This window comes from Aquarana catesbeiana, linkage group LG03, assembly GCF_042186555.1.
Source record: "Aquarana catesbeiana isolate 2022-GZ linkage group LG03, ASM4218655v1, whole genome shotgun sequence".
NCBI lineage: Eukaryota > Metazoa > Chordata > Amphibia > Anura > Ranidae > Aquarana > Aquarana catesbeiana.
This window is the reverse complement of record NC_133326.1, coordinates 168,777,259-168,789,906: the sequence shown is the minus strand read 5'-3', so window position 1 is coordinate 168,789,906 and position 12,648 is coordinate 168,777,259. Positions and strand designations below refer to the sequence as shown.

The 12,648-nt window shown below is 45.4% G+C and overlaps 1 protein-coding gene across 2 annotated transcripts in view; it reads right to left on the bottom strand.

Annotated features, from left to right (window-relative positions):
* Positions 1 to 12,648, bottom strand: part of MCM10 (minichromosome maintenance 10 replication initiation factor) — an 83,687-nt gene that overhangs the window by 47,003 nt on the left and 24,036 nt on the right. For both annotated transcript variants that reach the window (XM_073619506.1, XM_073619507.1), the window contains 3 exons: positions 12,379 to 12,544; positions 11,116 to 11,283; positions 12 to 128 (listed from right to left, as the gene is read on the bottom strand). In XM_073619506.1, the coding sequence (XP_073475607.1) occupies positions 12 to 128; positions 11,116 to 11,283; positions 12,379 to 12,544 (451 nt within the window). The remainder of the gene's footprint in view (positions 1 to 11; positions 129 to 11,115; positions 11,284 to 12,378; positions 12,545 to 12,648) is intronic.

The window sequence follows — 12,648 nt, the reverse complement described above, 5'->3', positions numbered from 1 at the left end:
TGGCCACCTACCACATTGACCATTTGTGTGCAGGGATCACCATTCTTCTTACGAGCTTTACATGTTCCCAAATCCATTGCTTCTCCCAGTAACAAGATCTTTTGTGGATTGTCAACAGACAGGCACACCTGTTGTGAAAAGTGGATATGCTTACAACGAAGGCAATCTGAACCTCAATTTTCATCCTCATTTATTGAAGGTCACCTTTGGGACATTTAAAAGCAGTCCACGTATGGGTGGGCAATAGAGCACACTATCAGCCCAAGAAAGAACAGAACTGGGGACAGCCTGCAGCACATGAAGCTGACATCCGATGGAGCTAAAACATCCACCTGGTAGAATGTAGAAAATATGTAAACAGAAGATGAGGTGGCAACCTTGCAGATCTGGAAAACAGTTGCTTCATACCAAAAAGTCCAAGAAGCAATCACAGATCTAGATGCATGTTTTGACATGAAAAGGGAGGAAGATCAAGCCTTAAGAGTATAACTCTGCATGGCTGTCTGTCGGAGCAACCTAGAGATGGTTGAACAAAAAGCTGGTGCACCCTTACAGGGTGACCACCCAGAATGTTAAAATTAAAAAAAAAACGGGTCATATTGTGTTTGTGTGCACTACAATTAAGTTTGGTGTATTTTTTTTTTTTGACTGGAAATTTGTATTATATAAGTTGCCAATATTCTGCGACTTAAACAATGGGAACATTACCATTTTATTCCCCAGGGTCTATGTTTGGGGATTTTAACTAATATTTATGCCACAAATTTAACATCTGTGGAAAAAAAAAAAAAAAAAATAGGATTTTTTAAAACAGCTTACCTGTAAAATCCTTTTCTTTTGATGGACATCACGGGACACAGAGCCTCAGTAATTACTGATGGGTTATATAGGTATCACTGGTGATTGGACACTGGCACACTCTAACCAGGAAGTTCAACCCCCTATATAATCCCTCCCCCTTGCAGGGATACCTCTGTTTTGTAGCCAAGCAATATAGTGTAAAGAAAAGGATTTTACAGGTAAGTTGTTTTTAAAAAAATCCTATTTTCTTTCTCGAACATCACGGGACACCGAGCCTCAGTAATTACTGATGGGATGTCCCAGAGCAATGCTATCTCGGGGGGGGGGGGGGGGGAACCACAACCAAGTAGGGTGCAATCAGACCTGAGGACCCTGTACCGCTGCCTGCAGCACACTACGCCCAAAGGCGATATCCTCATGCCTTCTCACATCCACCTGATAGAATCTGGTGAATGTATGGACTGAAGACCAGGTTGCGGCCTAGCAGATTTGAGCCATAGAGGCACGGTGATGCACTGGCCAAGAAGCACCAATAGCCCTTGTGGAATGTGCCCTGATCTGAAACAGAGGAATCCTCTGTTTCAAACCGTAAGCTTGAATGATCAATTGTTGAATCCATTTAGAAATGGTAGCTTTTGATGCTGCTTGTCCTCTACTGGGACCATCTGGCAGCACAAACAAAACATCCGTTTTGCGAATCTGAGCAGTCGCTTCCAGATAGGCCTTAACTGCTCTCACTACATCCAAAGAATGTAGTGATCTTTCTTCCGGAGAACAGGGATCTGGAAAAAAGGAAGGTAGAACAATGTCTTGGTTTAGACGAAAATCTGAAACCACCTTCGGTAAAAAACTAGGATGAGGGCGCAGTACCACTCTATCCTTGTGTACAATCAAATAAGGCTCTTTACAGGAAAGAGATGCTAATTCTGATACTCTTCTAGCAGAAGAGATGGCCACCAGAAAAATTAACTTCCTTGTCAGCAAGACCAAAGGAATCTGACCTATTGGTTCAAAAGGCTGTTTCTGTAACACAGACAGAACCAAGTTCAAGTTCCAGGGTTTTAGGGGCGCCTTAACTGGAGGATTAAGACGCATCACCCCCTGCATAAAGTTTCGGACCAAAGAATGCGAAGCAAGTGGCCATTGAAATAATACCGATAAGGCCGAGACCTGGCCCTTGATGGTACTCAAGGCCAGCTTCATCTCTAATCCCAATTGTAGAAAATCAAGAATTCTACCAATCATTTATTTCTGGGATGCCAACCCCTGGGATTCACACCAGGATATATAAGCTTTCCAGACTCTATGATAAATCATTCTGGAAGCTGGCTTCCTTGCATTGATCAAGGTAGATATCACAGGACCTGAAAGCCCACGACTCTTCAGAACGTGGGTCTCGATAGCCAAACAGTCAAATTTAGTGTTTGTAAAGCAGGATGGAACACTGGACCCTGAGATAACAGGTCTGGGTGTACCGGTAGTGTCCACGGGGAACCCACCGTCATCCTTACGATTTCCGCATACCACGTCCTTCTGGGCCAAGCGGGGGCCACCAGAAGTACCGACTTCCTTTCCTGCCTGATCCTGCAAAGGAGTCGTGGCAGTAGCAGAATAGGCGGGAATGCATAAATCAGTGAGAACCGATGCCACGGAATCACCAACGCATCCGTCCTGTGTGCAAGAGGATCTTTTGTCCTTGCCACAAATCTGTCTATCTTTTTGTTGAATCGGGATGCAAAGAGTTCTACATCTGGAACCCCCCCCATCTTTGGCATACGGCCCAAAAGACATCGGGATGCAGAGACCATTCCCCTGGAAGTAACTGCTGGCGACTTAAATAGTCCACCTGCCAGTTCTCTATCCCCGGAATAAAGACTGCCGATATGCATGGCACATGCTTCTCTGCCCAGACTAAGATCTGGTTTACCTTTTGAGCAGCTCGGCTCCTGGTGCCTCCCTGATGATTGACATAAGCCACTGCTGTGGCATTGTCAGACTGGATCCTGACCTGGCAACCCTGTAGCCTGAAAGTCCAGGTCTTTAGGGCAAGATATACCACCCGGATCTCCAGAATGTTGATGGGTAAGGTCCTCTCGGTCTTGGACCATACCCCCCGAACCGCAGACTGTTCCAGAACTGCTCCCCAACCCGACAGACTGGCATCTGTTGTTACCACCGTCCAGGTAACCGGCAGAAAGGATTTTCCCTTCTGCAGATTTTTGGGCATGAGCCACCAATTGAGGCTCTGATGCACCGCATGAGACAGGTGCATCGGAAGGTCTAATGCCTGAACCTTCTTTTTCCAGGCCGACAGAATACTGTGCTGCAGTAGTCTTGAATGGAACTGAGCACAGGGAACCGCTTCGAACGAAGACACCATCTTTCCCAGCAGCCTCATACAAAGGCGGACAGAGGGACCCTTCTTGGTCCTGACTGCCAGGATCAGCTCCCTTAAAGCAGTGATCTTTGCCTGAGGTAGAAATACTTTCTCCTGGCTTGTATCTATGATCAGACCCAAATATTCCAGTCTTCTTACTGGTTTTAGGAAAGATTTTTCTAGGTTGAGGATCCAACCTAGGTGTTCCAGATACTTGACTGTGGTCCTCAAGTTCCCGTTCAAGGAGGCTACCGACCGGTCTAACAGGAGCAGGTCATCTAGGTATGCTATGACAGCTATACCCTGAGCCCTTAATCTGGCCAGAGGAGGAGCCAAGACCTTTGTGAACACTCGAGGTGCAGTGGCTATCCCAAAAGGCAGAGCCACAAACTGGAAATGGCGTCCTCCTATCTTGAAGCGCAGAAACTTCTGATGAGCAGGAAAAATGGGCACATGCAGATATGCATCTCTGATGTCCATCGATGCCAGAAATTCTCCTCCCTGCAGGGTGGAGACTACTGTCCGAATTGATTCCATGCGGAAGGATTGAATCCTTAGGAATCGGTTCAGATCCCTTAAATCCAAAAATGGGTCTGACATCCCCATTTGGTTTTTGGACCCTAAAAAGGTTGGAATAGAAACCCAATCCTTAATCCTTCGCGGGAACTACCATAATGACCTCCTGCGACAAAAGTCGCTCTAACGTTAGAAGGAGCGACTGTCTTTTTCTGGATCTCTGGGGGCACTTGACCTGAGGAAATGAGGAGAAGGAAATTCCTGAAACTACAGCTTGTACCCTAAGGTTACCGTGGAGATTACCCATCTGTCCTGGAAATCCTCCTGCCAGAGCCCTGAGAACTGTCGCAGTCTTCCCCCCACTCGAGCGAGCGGGGGCACCCCCTCATGCAGAGGTCTTAGTGTTTTGCCTAGTAGGCTTCTTCCCCCAGGACTTCTTTTGTCCCTGGGGTTGACTCTCGTCTCTGGACTCAGACGGAGGAGGCCGTTGAGACTGCCTGGAGGCTGAACCCCCCGGTGCTGGGGAAAGAGTCAGTTTAAAAGAGGGACGCTTACTCTTCATCCTAACAGGTAAGAGAGCGCTTTATCCACAAGAGATTCTCTTGATATAGTTATCCAAGTCTTCTCCAAACAACCTACCTTTCACCACGAAATGGAAACCCAGCCAGGAGCTTCTTACATGGCGCTTCGGCTGACCTACTTTCCAACCATAGGATTCTACGTATATGCACTAACCACAGCGACAGACGAGAGGTTTGCATGATAGAATCTCTGATGGCGTCAATAACATAAGGCCGCTGGAAGGTTAGCCAACCCCTGGGCCTGCTGTTCAGGTAAAACCTTGATGACCTGCTTAACATGGTCTCTTAGGTATTGGCAGACTCCAATCACTGCTACTGCAGGTTGAGCCACTGAGCCTGCTAAGGAGAAAACATCCTTCAATAGGGATTCCATCTTTTTATCTACAGGATCCCTGAGCATCTGAGCATTGTCTACAGGACAAGTCAGACTATTATTTACGGAGGAAATGGCGGCATCAATGGCCGGTACTCCCCACATTTTCATAAACCTTTCTTCCATAGGATAAAGTGTTGAAAACTTTTTCGGCGGAAAAAAACATTTATCTGGGTGATCCCACTCAGCATAAAGGAGCTTTTCAAGTAAATTATGAACAGGAAAAGCCTGTGCTGTTTGAGGAGGTTTCAGTGACCCTAAAGAAGAGGGTTCTTTAACTGATTCAGATATGGGCAACTTAAATGTGGAGCGGACCAATCCAGTAAGGATCTGCACTAAGACTTTCTCCTCTTGGGAAGTCGCAGAGGGTCCCTCTCCACCTGATTCCTCCGAAGAGGAATCATCCGTCCCATCCCGATCCTCTGAAAGGGATTCCTCTCCTTTATCCCAGAGTTCCTCTTCCTGAGGATCTTGGGGAACAGAGGAAGGCCTAGTGCGTTTTCTTCCACCGAGTGAAGACGTAATCACGGCCATTAATCTTTCCTCTAAACCATTAATGGCCGAGGAAAAAACCTCCTGTGTAATGTATACAGGGGCTGAAGTGCCAGAAGCAGGTGTAGCCCCTGACCCCGACGGCTCTCCCTGGCTAGCCGTCCCTGGCCCCTCGGGGGGGGGGGGGGGGATGCTGCAGACAGGGGGCCCTCAGAACCTGAACGAGATCCCCTAGAGTCTCTGGTTCTTGGGGTGCTTGAACCTCTTCTACCCATAGTGCAAAGCAACAAGGTGGAGGTATCACAAGATGAACACTGACTGCTGAGCGATGTAGTCTGGCTAAAAGCCGTGCTACCCAATGCCCAGTCTGGTGTTACTTCAGTAAATGCTGCCAAGGAGAATGCCTGTGTCCCACCTTACATGTGACCGTCAGCTCTGTGTCCCTCCAGAAGGCTTAGTGCACCTGCAATCAGTGCCTTTAATAGCCTGCAGCCGGTCCTGTGGGCGTCTGAGCACGCTGTGCTGACGCCCCGCCCCCCCCCCCCCCCCCCGTTTTTTTTAAAAAACGAGCGCTTCCCGCGCTAGCCGACCCTCCTCTCACGGTGGGCTCCGTTTGAAAAAAACGTCAGACTGGGGCCCCCTACAAATAGGGGGATCCACAGTTCTGGCCCTGTAAAGCACCCGGCTAGAAATTAGGCTAGAAAAACCAATTTTCTAATATACGGGGTCCAGCTCTCTAAAAAGAGAAGTGTTACAGGTAAAACCTCGTTTCTTCGGACACGAGGCCCGGGTACCATCCAATTCGGCCTAGAAAAGACACTTTGGAATGGATCCGGTTCGCCTGGCCTGCCCCAGTATAGGATATTCCCTTTGGAGCTCAGCACAGGACATCTTTACACGTCCATCACCTAAGACACTGGCGTAAAAACTGAGGTATGCCTGCAAGGGGGAGGGATTATATAGGGGGTTGAACTTCCTGGTTAGGGTGCGCCAGTGTCCAATCACCAGTGATACCTATATAACCCATCAGTATTTACTGAGGCTCTGTGTCCCGTGATATTCAAGAGAGAAAACAAAAACAAAACAGCTTTGGCAGTGAAAGGTGTCATTAAAATGTTACATTTTCATCAGCCAGTTATGCAGAAACTCATTTTTGTTAACCACTTGAGCCCCGGACCATTATGCTGCCTAAGGACCAGAGGTCTTTTTCCAATTTGGCACTGCGTCGCTTTAACTGCTAATTGCGCGGTCATGCAATGCTGTACCCAAACGAAATTTGCGTCCTTTTCTTCCCACAAATAGAGCTTTCTTTTGATGGTATTTGATCACCTCTGCAGTTTTTATTTTTTGCGCTATAAACGGAAAAAGACCGAATATTTTGAAAAAAAATGATATTTTCTACTTTTTGTTATAAAACAAATCCAATAAACTAAATTTTAGTCATACATTTAGGCCAAAATGTATTCGGCCACATGTCTTTGGTAAAAAAAAAATGTCAATAAGCATATATTTATTGGTTTGCGCAAAAGTTATAGCGTCTACAAACTAGGGTACATTTTCTGTAATTTACAGAGCTTTTAGTTTATGACTGCCTATGTCATTTCTTGAGGTGCTAAAATGGCAGGGCAGTACAAAACCCCCCCAAATGACCCCATTTTGGAAAGTAGACACCCCAAGGAAATTGCTGAGAGGCATGTTGAACCCATTGAATATTTATTTTTTTGTCCCAAGTGATTGAATAATGACAAAAAAAAAAAAAAAATTTACAAAAAGTTGTCACTAAATGATATATTGCTCACACAGGCCATGGGCCTATGTGGAATTGCACCCCAAAATACATTCAGCTGCTTCTCCTGAGTATGGGGATACCACAGGTGTGGGACTTTTTGGGAGCTTATCCAAAAAACCAAGCACCGCCTTCAGGATTTCTAAGGGTGTAAATTTTTGATTTCACTCTTCACTGCCTATCGCAGTTTCGGAGGCCATGGAATGCCCAGGTGGCACAAACCCCCCCCCAAATGACCCCATTTTGGAAAGTAGACACCCCAAGCTATTTGCTGAGAGGCATGGTGAGTATTTTGCAGCTCTCATTTGTTTTTGAAAATGAAGAAAGACAAGAAAAAAATTTTTTTTTTTTTCTTTTTTCAATTTTCAAAACTTTGTGACAAAAAGTGAGGTCTGCAAAATACTCACTATACCTCTCAGCAAATAGCTTGGGGTGTCTACTTTCCAAAATGGGGTCATTTGGGGGGGTTTTGTGCCACCTGGGCTTTCCATGGCCTCCGAAACTGTGATAGGCAGTGAAGAGTGAAATCAAAAATTCACGCCCTTAGAAAGCCTGAAGGCGGTGCTTGGTTTTCGGGGTCCCGTACGCGGCTAGGCTCCCAAAAAGTCTCACACATGTGGTATCCCCGTACTCAGGAGAAGCAGCAGAATGTATTTTGGGGTGTAATTTCACATATTCCCATGGCATGTTTGAGCAATATATCATTTAGTGACAACTTTGTGCAAAAAAAAAAAAAAAAAATAAAAAAATTTGTCTCTTTCCCGCAACTTGTGTCGCAATATAAAATATTCCATGGACTCGACATGCCTCTCAGCAAATAGCTTGGGGTGTCTACTTTCCAAAATGGGGTCATTTGGGGGGGTTTTGAACTGTCCTGGCATTTTATGCACAACATTTAGAAGCTTATGTCACACATCACCAACTCTTCTAACCACTTGAAGACAAAGCCCTTTCTGACACTTTTTGTTTACATGAAAAAGTTATTTTTTTTTTGCAAAAAAATTACTTTGAACCCCCAAACATTATATATTTTTTTAAAGCAAATGCCCTACAGATTAAAATGATGGGTGTTTCATTTTTTTTTTTTCACACAGTATTTGCGCAGCGATTTTTCAAACGCATTTTTTGGGGAAAAAACACACTTTTTTAAATTTTAATGCACTAAAACACACTATATTGCCCAAATGTTTGATGAAATAAAAAAGATGATCTTAGGCCGAGTACATGGATACCAAACATGACATGCTTTAAAATTGCGCACAAACGTGCAGTGGCAACAAAATAAATACATTTTTAAAAGCCTTTACAGGTTACCACTTTAGATTTACAGAGGAGGTCTACTGCAAAAATTACTGCCCTCGATCTGACCTTCGCGGCGATACCTCACATGCATGGTGCAATTGCTGTTTACATTTGACGACAGACCGCCGCTTGCGTTCGAGCGCGAGAGCAGGGGGTGACAGGGGTGCTTTTTTTTTGATGACACCAAGATCGGTGTGATAAAATGCTTCCCCAATTTCCCAATGGCGCTATTTACATCTGGCGAAATCTAAGTCATAAAATGCTCGTAGCTTCCGGTTTCTTAGGCCATAGAGATGTTTGGAGCCACTCTGGTCTCTGATCAGCTCTATGGTCAGCTGGCTGAATCACCGGCTGCATTCTCAGGTTCCCTGTTGAGACAGGAGAGCCAGAGAAAAACACGGAAGACGGTGGGGCATTCCCTCCCACGGCTTGTAAAAGCAGTCTAGAGGCTAATTAGCCGCTAGGATTGCTTTTACATGAAAGCCGACCGCTGGCTGAAAAGAATGATACCAAGATGATACCTAAACCTGCAGGCATCATTCTGGTATAACCATTCAAATTCGTGAATGGCGTACCTGAAGACAAAAAAATGGTTAATAAAGCACAGTAAACGGTAAAGTATAAAAAATTGCATACCTGAAAAGCAAACATGATAAAACATAATAACAATAAAACATTGCAGAATAGAATACAGTAAAAAAGAGCAGAACAAAAGAAAGAGAAAATAGAGAGAGAGAGAGAGAACAATAAAACGACAACTATTTTTTTTTATTTTATATATTTTTTTTTTTTACACTTTTTTTGTAACTAACTTTTAGAACGGTAACCGGTTCCAGGTTCGGGTCTCTCAAAATGCGATGGCATCTTGGGAGACCCTGTGAAAGTGTGCCTAGTCTGTGCAATGCTGTACCCTACGCTAATACTCAACTAATGAATGGTAGCGTTCAAAACATTCACCAATGCAAAGACCAGGATTGTCAGGACAGGAGGGACAATAATAGCGGGTGTCACGCCTATATCCGCGCTTGCTGCAGACACGACATCTTTTTTGGGGGTTCGTTGGGTAGGGGTACTCGGGAGGACATAAAGAAAATGCCTCCCATGCAGCTGACTGCATTTGGTTGGGGATGTGAATGGGGGAAGTACGGGCGCTGCAGAAGTGGTGGGTCCCCAATTAGGATTTGCGAATGCAGCAGGAAGGGCACTATGGGCACGACGGGCCTGTGTTTGTCTTTTTGGTGGCAGCGGGACACTACTTGTGCTTGCCACCTCACCAGCTTGAACTGCACTTATGGGACTCGCCACGTCACCAAGTGTTACTGCAGTGCTGGTTTGACTACGACCGGGGTGTACTAGGCCGCTGGCGCTTGCCAGTTCAATAAAAAGCTACCAAGAAAACTGTTAGCGATCGCAGGGATCAGGCCTGACTCTGCGAATGCTGCAGTTATGCATTTAGTGTTTTGTAAGTGTCAGTGATCGATCGATACTGCACTTGGGTGGGCTGGGCTGGGCCGGGCGGAGGGGCAAAACGCAGGTGCTAGCAGGTATCTGGGCTGATCCCGCTAACACTGCGTTTTTGGGAACCCTAAACTGCTGGGGACGCTAGTATAGATCTGATCGGATCAGATATTGAACCGATCAGATACTATACCACTAAGGGAGGTGTATGGTGCGTGCGTGGGTGTTAGCGGTACTGGCGCTAACCTGACGCTGCCTGGGGCTGGTGCTTGCCAGTTCACCAAAATGCTACCAAAAAAATGTTAGCGATCGCAGGGATCAGGCCTGACTTTGCGAACGCTGCAGTTATGCGTTTAGTGTTTTGTAAGTGACAGTGATCGATCGATACTGCACTTGGGTGGGCCGGGCGGAGGGGCAAAACGCAGGTGCTAGCAGGTATCTGGGCTGATCCCGCTAACACTGTGTTTTTGGGAACCCTAAACTGCTGGGGACGCTAGTATAGATCTGATCGGATCAGATATTGATCCGATCAGATACTATACCACTAAGGGAGGCGTATGCTGCGTGCGTGGGTGTTAGCGGTACTGGCGCTAATCTGACGCTGCCTGGGGCGACGCATATCACCGCCGGGCGATCAGGGGGCTAAACCTTTATTCGGTAATAAACGGCGGGTGCCCTGACACTAAAAAAAATAAACAAACTAACCAGCGTCACCCGTAACACTTATACGGGGGGGTGATCAAGTGGTGACGGGGGGTGATCAAGGGGTTAAAACTTTATTAGGGGGGGGTTAGGGGGGTATCCTAGACCTACAGGGGGCTAATAACGGAATACCGAGCCGAGGAGAGATGACATCATTTCCTTTGCTGCTGTTTAGCATACAGCAGCAAAGGAAGTGATCTGATTGGCCGGCGGCGATCGCGAGGGGGGGGCCACGAACGGATGGCCTCCCCCTCACCTCTGATCGCCGCTGGACAAAAGACGACCGCCTCGGGCACCGGGGGGGGGGGGGGGGGGGGTCCGATCGGACCCCCCACCCGCGGAAGGCAAATCACGTATATGTACGTGATTTTGCCTGTCCGTGCCACCTTGCCAACGTAAATCGGCATGAGGCGGTCGTCAAGTGGTTAAGCAGATCGTCTTACCATAAAAAAATAAAAATAAATAAAAAATAAATTAATTAATAAATAAATAAATAAATAAATAAATAAATAAAAAGAGGAGGATCAGATGAACCAGACTTTAAAAAATGTTTTCAGAAAAGCAATTGTAGTAGATGCTGGTGTAAGTGTGTGTGTGTGTGTGTATGGAGATATTATAAATAAATAAAATATAGTTCCCAATAGTCAATAGAGTGGAAATTGCTATAGAGAAAAGAAGTTATGTGGTTGACCATACTAATTTGTTTTTAACGTCTGATACAACATACCTCTTCTGAGCCATCTTTTGGTTTCATGAGATTAGCATTTAAAATACCAATGGCCACTCCCTGATCTGTTTTCCAGTGCTCTTTGTGTACATCACCAAACAAGAACAGAGATACATATGTATCAAAATTTTTCAAGTCATTCAGCCTCCAAATACTAAATGTTTTGCCCTGTAAAAGAAAAAAAAAATCAAATAGGTGATGTTTAAAATGTTAATACACACGCTTAAAGCATTTGTTAACCAAAAAAAAAAACAAAAAAAAAAAAAAACTGATTCCGTTCCTTTAAAGCATGTTATATACCAATAAGTATCCCTGTGTTATGTAAAAAATATGATTATCTGTATCCATATCAGTGCGGCTCCCAGCGATCAGCTTACACCGGCTCTCTCCCTCTCTCTCTCCTCCCCGGCTGAAGTCAGCAGGAGTGCTCGGCCTCACCCACTGGAACTTTGAGCCGGAAAGTGAAGAGAGCGGAAGAGTCAGCTGAGCGATGGGAACCGCGCGGATACAGATAAGCATAATTTTTACATAACACAGGCACATTTATTGGTATATTACAGTGCGAATGGGATGATTTTATATAAGTGGGTTAACAACTTTAATGGAATGAATTGTGGGATTACAACAAAGGCCCCTTTGACATGATCGGCCCTATCGGATCCGCCTGAAAAACGGATCCTATCCGGCCACCCTTGATTTCTATGGGCAGGTGGATGTCAGCGGATAGGTGTCCGCTGACACCCGCCTGCCATCTGATAAGATACGCTGAAAACAAACGGATGGCGAAACGTTCGCCATCCAGCGGATCGGAAGAAAAACGGATAGTTGGTCTGTTTTCATCTGATCACCCCATAGAGGACAGCGGGGCTCTGACAGGTCCGTCTCTGCAGTGAGCAGAGACTGACCTGTCATCCACCTGCTTAGCAGGGATCAACAGAGCGATCCCCCGTTGAGCTAGCAGAGTCTGTCCAACGGATCCACCCAGTGTGTGAAAGGGGGCTAATAGCCAAGTAAGTAGAAGGGCGTGTTCCCTTTTAACACGGCACCAACTGTTTTCAATAAGCAAGCTAGGGATACGAAGGTAAAATACAACATGATTACGTTAGTGTTTCCAAGATAGTCAAAAGAAAAAAAAAATTAAAATGAAAAATCCCCTAACTTGACTGCATAATAAAAATACAGCATAAAGGAGCACCACTAACTCAATCCTAATGAAACAGACCCAAGAAAAATGCTTGTAGTTTTAGCGAATGGTTATCTTACATTATTAGAGCTCTGAGGAGTAACCTTCTTGACAATTACACCAAACGTAACCCAATCTTGGTCCTCCAACTTTTCTGTTGCAATTTTGTTCTGTAATTGGAAGAGTTTGATCAGCTTTCGTCCATTCATTTTCCTCTCCATTTCTAAAGACGACACCCGGGGTTTCCTGATTTTGTGTAAAATAGAAATTACATACGCAAAGCAACTTAAGTAGGAAAAAAAAACGTAGACATTAGAATTAGTCTTTAAATAGGTTCCAGTCATACCAAG